Here is a 9,752-nt window from a genome sequence, read left to right as displayed (position 1 = left end):
CCTGAACGCAGCCTGTTCTTCCGATTTAGTTCCTCTTTCCCCAACTTCCAACTTTTCTTCACAGTTCACTGCTTTACTAATTGCTTGTTGCTTGCCATTCACGCCCATCTTCTTGTAGTAGAGATCCAATTGAGACGGGGTTGAAATTTGTGGGCAGTGAAGGTGAAAATAAGAAGACCATGTTAAGTGTATTCTGCATGCGGTCAGGGCTGAGTGGATTCTGTTTTAGCTCTGGTTTCTCTTCTGCTTTCAGCTCTGTTTTTTAGCTTCCCTCTTCCATCTGCAGGTTTGGGCGGCTGCTGAGGCCATGTTTGCTGTTTCTCAGCTTTCCTTTGGAGCCCTTATGGATGTGTATGTCGCTAGTGTCGGCTCTTCCATATGTTGCTGTTGCACTGCATCGGTCCTCCAGTTTTAGTTTTTCTTCTCTGATTTTCTGTTTAGCCATGTGTAGATGCTCTATATGATAGGCAAGGTCTAGATCCTTTTTGTTGGGACCTGCCCGAATGGCTGTATATCCCTCTTTTATATTTATAAAGATCAGGTGGAATGATTTCCACCTTTCCTTTTTTTTTTCTATAGCCTTTAGGGAATCACAATTGGAATAGGAAACAATTCTCGCAAACCTGCAATTCTATGTAACTCTGCACGATAGTTTGATAACATCAAACAAGCTTCAATGTCATCAAACCCCTTCGATGTCATCATACTAAAGACCAAAATGTTCCAGTGATAAATTATAGATTTTCTGAATTTTCTCGATGGCACTTTGATGGGTCATCAATGTCATCGAACTAACTTTGAAGGCATCGAACTCCCCTTGATGGCAATGAGTCGGATACCCAAATAGTCCAGCAACTAACATGTGAAATTTTAGATTTTTATGATAGCATCGAGTAGCCTTCGATGGCGTCGAACCTGCCATTGACAGACCTATTGATTTACAAATTTAAGACATCAATAAACAATTTCCACCATGTCTTCAATTATCATTCTTCATAGCTTCTTTTTTTTCTTCTCTAATTTTGTCTTATATCATAGCTCTATCATCGCTTCTCGTACACACTCCATCTTCCTTTAGACTTTCGCCAAGCCCAGAGAAGTTGTACAGAACTTGAACTTCTTTGTGCGAACCACCTTAGTGAGCATGTTTGTTGGATTCACACTCATATGAATTTTCTCCAGAGTTATGCATCATTCCTCAAGCACTTGTTAGATAAAAGGGTGACGAATATCAATATGTTTAGTACATGAGTGATAAATCGAGTTTTTAGCCAAATTGATAGTGTTCTCGCTGTCACAATTAACCGGTATTTCCTCTTATTGAAGCCCTAACTAATTTATCATTCCTCTTAACCAAACACCTTTTTTGAATGCCTCTGTCACTGCCATGTACTCTGATTTTGTTGTGGAAAGAGTCACTATAGATTGAAGTTTCGATATCCAACTGATTACTCTACCCGCCAGTATAAACGAGTAACCTAAAGTCAACTTTATAAAGTCCACACTGCCTGTGTAATCACAACCCACATAGCCTACTAACTTGGCACATGATTTCTCAAAAGATCAGATAGTCTTATGTATCTCGAATGAATCAAAGTACTTATTTCATTGCTTCCCAGTGTTGCTTTCTAGGGTTAGATATGTATCTGGAGTTTAGGTCTGGCCTGGACTAATCCAAATCGAGTCCGACCTAGTGATAAGTACCAAGTTAGGTCGAGTCGACATCGAGTCGGGTCGGATGCAGCGGGTATCCACGAGTTGAAATCACAACTCAAAACAGAATTGTGGCCTCTCCATTGGCTACACGGCATCTCATATATGAGTTTTTGTTAATATATATTTATGAGTTGAGTTTCGGATTGGGTTGGGTTAGTACTGACTTGCATTTTGGGTCGAGTTGAGTCAAGTTACTGGGTGATGTGAACTCAACTCGGCTAGAGTTCGGATTGGACGCAGTTAAATCAGTTTGGATCAACTCACCTACTTAGTTTGCATCGAGTCAGGTCTGGACGAGTAGGACAAGTTTGCGTAGTCGAGTCGTCCCATGCCTAACTCTGGTTGCAAACAACTAGACTATTAACAACTGAGACACTATGAAATCCCATGGAAAATTAGGATGATCTACACCCTCCGGATCGAAGCTCGAGTTTTCAGTTTCAACAAGTGTGGCACGTGGTTTTGTAATATAAATCAAAAGATGGTATTGATATACTTATTACACTTAAAACTTAAGTCATGAAAAAAAAAAAAAAAAAAAAAAAAAACTTGGACTAAAGACCAACTAACGTAAAAATACATACAAATCATCACCAACTTGAGACGAGTTATGAACGACCTTGCTGGTCCCACATGCGTATATGACTTCAGTTTTCTTTGAAAAAGGATAGGAAATAAGACTTGATGCTATCTTCTTCCCACTCTAAACCATCCCACCATTCTTTCCCACCACGAATCTCCCTTAGAGAATTATGAGCGCTATGAAGAGAAAGAGGGAGCTTCTTCAACTTTGGACACGCAGACACCTCCATTACCTCCAAGGAAGGAAAATGCAGTGCATCGCTCCAGATGCTTGTTAGTTTTGGAACGTTCTTGAGTGATATAAAACTGAGTTGCATTAGCCCTTTGTCTCCCACTTCTTCATCATCATCATCATCATCTGCAATCTTGCTTATTACTTCTTCAAGTTCATAGCAATTACTTATTTCGATTTTTTCCAGACTCTCAAGTTGTAGTAACGAATCAATTTTCTTCAACTTGTAACAATGCTCAATGCTTATGCTGCTAAGGTTTTCGAAGCATCCACAGCCTACAAGAATGCATTTCAAGCCAGAGTTATTCCGAAGGTGGAGATATTCTAGGCTCGAAACAGGATAATCATCATAGGTCTCCCCATCCGCACCAATCGTCACCTCCTCCAACATGTTGCATTTTTCAATAGAAATACGCCTTATTTCTGTGAAAAGGTATGATAGTCGGATGGAGGTTGTCAGGCCTTCGCACCCTTCCAGTTGTAGAAACCGAGTCACCTTCAGCAGTTTGCTAGACCCGAGTAACCTTTCAAGATCATGAACAGTTGATGTGGTGAGATCAAGATGGATTAAATGTTCCAAGCTTTCCAACTCACTTATATTAAATCCCTCACTCCCTTCTTCCCACATTGAGTTATATAGCTTCATTACTCTTAACTCAGAAAGCCTGGAGATTGCACCTTGGGGAATTCTGTCCAAAAATACTGTCCTCAGGTCTAAGTGCTTCAGCTTTACCAGATTTCCTATCTCTTCTGGCAATGATCTGATCCATGTGTTTGATAGATTGAGATATTGTAACTCTGCCAAGTCACCTATCCCTGCAGGAAGCTCCTGCAAACATGAACTCTGAAACTCCAAGTGCTGCATGTTTACCAGATTTTTCATCTCTTCGGGCAATGATGTGATACCTGTGCCTGATAGATTGAGATATCGCAGCTCTGCTAAGTTACCGAACCCTACAGGAAGCTCCTGCAAAAATGAGTGCCACAAATTCAAGTGCTGCAGCTTTACCAGATTTCTCATCTCTTCAGGCAATGATCTGATCCTTGTGGCTGATGGATTGAGATATCGTAACTCTACCAAGCTACCAATACCTGCTGGGAGCTCCTGCAAAAATGAATGCTGTAAGTTCAAGTGCTGCAGCTTTACCAGATTTCTCATCTCTTCAGGCAATGATACGATGTCGGTGTGTGATAGATTGAGATATCGAAGCTCTGCCAAGTTACCGATCCCTGCAGGAAGCTCTTTAAACATGAATGAATGTGACAGATCCAAGACCCTAAGAAGAGGCATGAACTGAAAAAAATCAGTATGAACCCTTTTAAAATACGCATTCCTTTGGAGCATCAAGGTTAAGAGATTAGGGCAATGAGGTATCTCGGTTAGTTCTTCTATGTTATTATCCATTAGAGATATCCTCTCAACCTCCTTCCACCTTTTAAACCTCCGGTGCATGTCTCAGTCCATCTCCCACTTTTACTAAATGCCTCTTCTTCTTCCCGCCCTCGGAAGCTATCCATATTGCCATATCACGTATCACGTCATGCAACTTCACTGTTTTTATTCCATAAGAACCACTCTCCAACAAGCATGCAACCTTTAATATTCCAATGACATTATGTCCCCTGTTACGAACTTCATCAAGATCATCATCCCACCCATCTAAAAATCCTTCACCTATCCAGTAATCTATAAGTTCTTCTTCACCAATGGAGTAGTCCTCCGGAAACAGTGAACAGAAAAGGAAACACGATTTGATTTGTTCTCCACCAAGATTATCATAGCTGAACTTCAAATGCAAAATCATATCATCATCATCATCATCCATACCTGATATCTCTGATGGTGGCTTGCTCATGCTCAGAACTGATATTGCATGCTTCCACTCCAATGGTGTCTTCTTGCACGCCATGGCCCGTCCAATGGTGATGAGCGCGAGAGGCAGACCTTTGCACTCTTTAGCAATATGCTTGGCTAGGATCGGTTTCTCCGGATGAGAATTCATGGCTTCTTCACCAACATTCCAAAGGAATAAATCCCATGCTTCTTGTTCCATGAGGCATTCTACTCTGACCTTCTTGTTGGCAGACATGCGGCAACAGATGTCCTCAGATCGTGTGGTGAAGATGATCTTACTCATGTTTTTTCGTTTGCTTGGATGAGGAATTCCTACCATATCAAGATCCAACTTTTCCCATATATCATCCAACAGTAGCATGAATTTCTTCCTGCTCAAGACCTTGCGAATGTCATGAGCCCGTGTCTGGTAATTGCTTTCATTCTCTGGCCAAGACAAGCCCAACCGTTTACCAATATCCTTCTGAATCTTTTCCACATTTAATTCTTTAGACACCACCACCCAAATGACGAAATCAAATTCATTGGTTATTTCAAGGAATTCATTGTTTATCTTTTTCAAGAGAGTCGTCTTAACGATTCCCCCCATTCCAAATATTCCAATAATTCCCACTTCATCTTCACTAAGCCAACTTAGAACCTTCTGGAACATCAAGTCCACGCCTAGAGCTGATGTGCTTGCCATCTCTTCAATGGCATCGGGAAGCGGCTTGTATGCCACTTCACTGAAGGACTCGCCTTTAATTTTCAACACAGCTACATCTTTCAGCATCTTCGCCACCTTCTTCCCAAGCTTGTAGCCCGACCAACCATTTGGACGGCAATTCCCAAAACACCTCGCCATCTGCCGAAATTCTACTTCCGTCCCATTCACTTGTCTTTCGGTCGTTTCTACTTTTTGTAGCCACCGTTGCACTTGATCCGTGCATTTGAGCAGCTTCTGTTCGGCAGCATCGACCTTTGACTTCACGTCGTTCCTTATGGATTTCAAGTCGTCCATGGCTTCCTTCAGCAAGTCGACATTTTCTTGGAGGTTGATGGTGTAACATTTGCGTAGGTTGGTGGGACCCCACAAGCAAGAAACAATGCTGATGACTGCGCTGACGATTTCCATCTCTAGGGAGAGACAAAATGAGATGGTCAGAATGTATGAAATAACTCTCACTACGCTATGATTATTTTTGGAGTTTCTAATTTCCACAGATTTTTTTGGAGTAATTTGGAAGCGAATTCCCTGTGCCGCAACCACCGGAGATGACAGTGACAAATCCGCTCCGTTATCAGTTTCTCGGGATCACAACAAGATACAAATACAAAAATCAGGCAGATATAAAACTCATGTGGGCCACACCACAATAACCATATGAACGGTTGGATGGCTTTATAAACATATAATGGTTGGCTCCATGAAGGTTTCAACAATGGACATTTCCGTTACACTGTTTTGTTTTGGAGAAATTCGGGACTGTGGACCCCACCTTTTATCCAGCTGTTTGTTTTTTTAAGTGAGTGGTGACGTGTTACACTGTTTTGTTTTGGAGAAATTTGGGACTGTGGACCCCACCTTTTATCCAGCTGTTTTTATAAAGTATTTTGTTTTTATAAGTGAGTGGTGACATGGACAATGAGAATTAGGGTAAAAGGAAATTCCTGTTGACCAGATAATAGAGGATCCGACTCAACTTGGAACTTAGACCTGCTCATACGGACAGCAAATTTGAGGACGAAAATACCCCTCCCTTCCTTTCGAAGACGACCGCTGACGCTCCTCCAACTGAGAGTTGTACGAACGGCTCAAAAGAGATCAAAGTTACAGGCCCCCACAGCTATGTATTTATTATATCCACAACGTTCATCCATATTTCAAAATCATTTCGGCGCATTATCAAAAACAAAAAAAAAGTCATATCCAAAGATCAACTGGACTACACCACAAAGAGCAGCGGAAAAAATGATTTTCACCATTAAAAATTTTGTAGGGCCCACCATAACATTTATTTTCCATCCAATCTATTCATAAGGTCACAAAGGCCTGGATGAAGAGGAAAAACAAATTTCATATTGATCCAAAACTTCTGTAACCCCTAAAAGGGTTTCAATGGTAGACGTTCAATTCCCCACTGCCTTTTACAGTGTGGTCCACTTGATAGTTAGATCTGTCTTATTTTTTGTCATAAGCCTTAATATGAGTTCGCAAAATAGGTGGACAATTTGGATATAATACAGACCTCATGATAGGACTCACAAAAGCAACTAAAATTCCACAGCAAAAAAAAAAGAAAAAAGATTGCCGCGGCTGGTATACGGCTATAGCTACGGTTACAATCCGTAGCTACAAGCCTTTTGTTTGACTCAGCAATGAATTCTGGATTCCGCGATTCCACCGCAGCTCGCCGTGGGATATGGGGATGGATCAGGGAATCCGCAATTCTCCACTGAGTGAAACAAAAGGCCTATGGATACGGATTATAACCATAGCCATAGCCATATCCTGTGCACTTTGTTTTTTTTTTTTAATTTTTTTAATTTTTTAAATTTTTTTTACATGGAGAATTTTATTTTACCTACATTTTTCTCTAACACATATTTATATAAATATGTATATATAAACATATATAAAAAAATTTCTCTCCTTTTCTCATTTCTTTCTTTATTCATATAACAAGAATATCCTCTAAACCAAAATTAGTTACATATATGATTTTAGGGCTGAAAGTTGGGCGGGTTCAACCCGACCAACCTGTAACCCACTCGACATTGGGTTGGGCTTAGGCAGGATGTATCGAGTTTGGTCTTGGGGTTGGGCCATACAAACACTAACCCGATAAAACTTGGGTTGGTCTCAGGTTGCCTGACCGTGAAGTGAAGGGAATTGACCATGAAATGCATGGAAATGACCGTGAAATGAAACGAAATCGCCGGGATTGACTGTCAAATGCATGGAAATGACCGTGAAGTGAAGGGAATTGACCGTGAAGTGCATCGAAATGACCGTGAATTTAAACGGAATCGCCGGAGTAACCGTGAAATGCATGGAAATGACCGTGAAGTGAAGCGAATTGACCGTGAAATGCGTGGAAATGACCGTGAAGTGAAGGGAATTGACCGTGAAGTGCATCGAAATGACCGTGAATCCGAACGGAATCACCAAAATTAACCGTGAAATGCATGGAAATGACCGTGAAGTGAAGGGAATTGACCGTGAAGTGCATCGAAATGACCGTGAAATGCATGGAAATGACCATGAAATGAAGTGAATTGACCGTGAAATGCACGGAAATGATCGTGAAGTGAAGGTAATTGACCGTGAAGTGCATGGAAATGACCGTGAATCTAAACAGAATCGCCGGAATTGACCGTGAAATGCATGGAAATGACCGTGAAGTGAAGCGAAATCATCGAAATTGACCATGAAATGCATGGAAATGATCGTGAAGTGAAGTAAAATGACCGTGAAATGCGTGGAAATGGCCGTGAAGTGAAGGGAATTGACCGTGAAGTGCATGGAAATGTCAGTGAATCCAAACGGAAATAACAGTGAAACTAAACGGTCAATTCCCTTCACTTCACGGTCATTTTCATGCATTTCACGGTCAATTCACTTAACTTCACGGTCATTTCCACACATTTCACGGTCATTTCTAGCAATTCCGTTTAGATTCACGGTCATTTCGATGCACTTCATGGTTAATTCCCTTCACTTCATGGTCATTTCCATAGATTTCACGTTCAATTCGCTTCACTTCAGGGTCATTTCCATGCATTTCACGTTCAATTCGCTTCACTTCATGGTCATTTTCATGCATTTCATGGTCAATTCTAGCGATTCCGTTTAGATTCACGGTCATTTCCATGCACTTCACGGTCAATTCCCTTCACTTCACGGTCATTTCCATGCATTTCACGGTCATTTTGCTTCACTTCACGGTCATTTCCATGCATTTCACGGTCAATTCACTTCACTTCACGTTCATTTCGATGCATTTTACAGTCAATTCGCTTCACTTCACGGTCATTTCCATGCATTTCACGGTCATTTCCAGCGATTCTGTTTAGATTCACGGTCATTTCGATGCACTTCACGGTCAATTCCCTTCACTTCACGGTCATTTCCACGCATTTCACGTTCAATTCGCTTCACTTCACGGTCATTTCCATGCATTTCACGGTCATTTCCAGCGATTCCGTTTAGATTCACAGTCATTTCCATGCACTACACGGTCAATTACCTTCACTTCACGGTCATTTCCATGCATTTCACGGTCAATTCGCTTCACTTCACGGTCATTTTCATGCATTTCACGGTTAATTCCAGCAATTCCGTTTAGATTCACGGTCATTTCGATGCAATTCATGGTCAATTCCCTTCACTTCACGTTCATTTCCATGCATTTCACGGTCAATTCGCTTCACTTCACGGTCATTTCCATGCAGTTCCCGATCATTTCGCTTCACTTCACGGTCATTTCCATGCATTTCACAGTCAATTCCGGCGATTCCGTTTGGATCCACGATCATTTCCATGCACTTCACGGTCAATTCCCTTCACTTCACGGTCATTTCCATGCATTTCATGGTCAATTCCCTTCACATTCATTTCCATGCATTTCCCGCTCAATTTCTAGTTTGCCTCGCTCAATTTCTAGTTTGCCTTGCTGATTTTCGACCATTGACCTGGAGGAATCTTGAAAAATAACTAGGTTGGTTGGCTAAATTAGCTTCTCCTACCCCAAAATCATATAGGGTACGTCAAGTAACTAATTTTGGTTTAGAAAATATTCTTGTTAAATGAATAAAGAAAGAAATGAAAGAAAGAGTGATATTTTTTTTATATGCTTATATATACGTATTTATATAAATATATATTAGAGATAATTGTATGTAAAATAAAGTTCTCTATGTAAAAAAATAAAATAAAAATAAAAATTGCATAGACTAGTTATGGCTACAGTATAATCCGTAGCTATAGATAAAATCACCTTCGATACATATCGAATACTCTTCAATATGTATTGAAAATTACAGGATTTTTGAGGCAAACTCGCTGTACAATTCTGGACCTTTTTCGATAATATCGAAATACCTTCGATATATTGAAGTACATATCGAAATACTTTCGATATATATAGGACATATCGAAAAAGCAGGGACTATGGCTATGGCTATGGTTATAATCCGTAGCAATAGGGAACCCCAACTTTCCAAAATCACATTTCTTTTGTAGGTCCCATCATGAGGTCTGTGTTATATCCAAACCGTCCATCTATTTTGCCAGCTCATATTAAGGCTTGAGGTGAAAAATAAGATAGATCTAACTATCAAGTAGACCACACTTTAAAAGGCAATGGGGAATTGAACGTCTACCAT

General features: G+C 40.6%; 2 protein-coding genes across 2 annotated transcripts; both read right to left on the bottom strand.

The window, feature by feature from the left end:
• Positions 1–262: 262 nt before the first annotated feature.
• On the bottom strand, positions 263–3,821 carry LOC131224194 (uncharacterized). Its single transcript, XM_058219733.1, has 3 exons — positions 2,434–3,821; positions 624–706; positions 263–507 (listed from the first exon to the last, which is right to left on the bottom strand). The coding sequence occupies exons 1-3, from the start codon at positions 3,819–3,821 to the stop codon at positions 263–265; spliced, it is 1,716 nt and encodes a 571-aa protein (XP_058075716.1).
• A 142-nt stretch (positions 3,822–3,963) lies between these two features.
• LOC131223405 (disease resistance protein RPS5-like) lies at positions 3,964–5,559 on the bottom strand. The gene has a single exon (XM_058218811.1). The coding sequence runs from the start codon at positions 5,497–5,499 to the stop codon at positions 3,967–3,969; it is 1,533 nt and encodes a 510-aa protein (XP_058074794.1). The 5' UTR covers positions 5,500–5,559; the 3' UTR covers positions 3,964–3,966.
• Between the last annotated feature and the right edge of the window lie 4,193 nt (positions 5,560–9,752).

Source organism: Magnolia sinica, chromosome 13 (assembly GCF_029962835.1).
Source record: "Magnolia sinica isolate HGM2019 chromosome 13, MsV1, whole genome shotgun sequence".
Taxonomy (NCBI): Eukaryota; Viridiplantae; Streptophyta; class Magnoliopsida; order Magnoliales; family Magnoliaceae; genus Magnolia; species Magnolia sinica.
The sequence above is the reverse complement of the archived record's forward strand: the minus strand, read 5'-3'. Positions and strand labels throughout refer to the sequence as shown.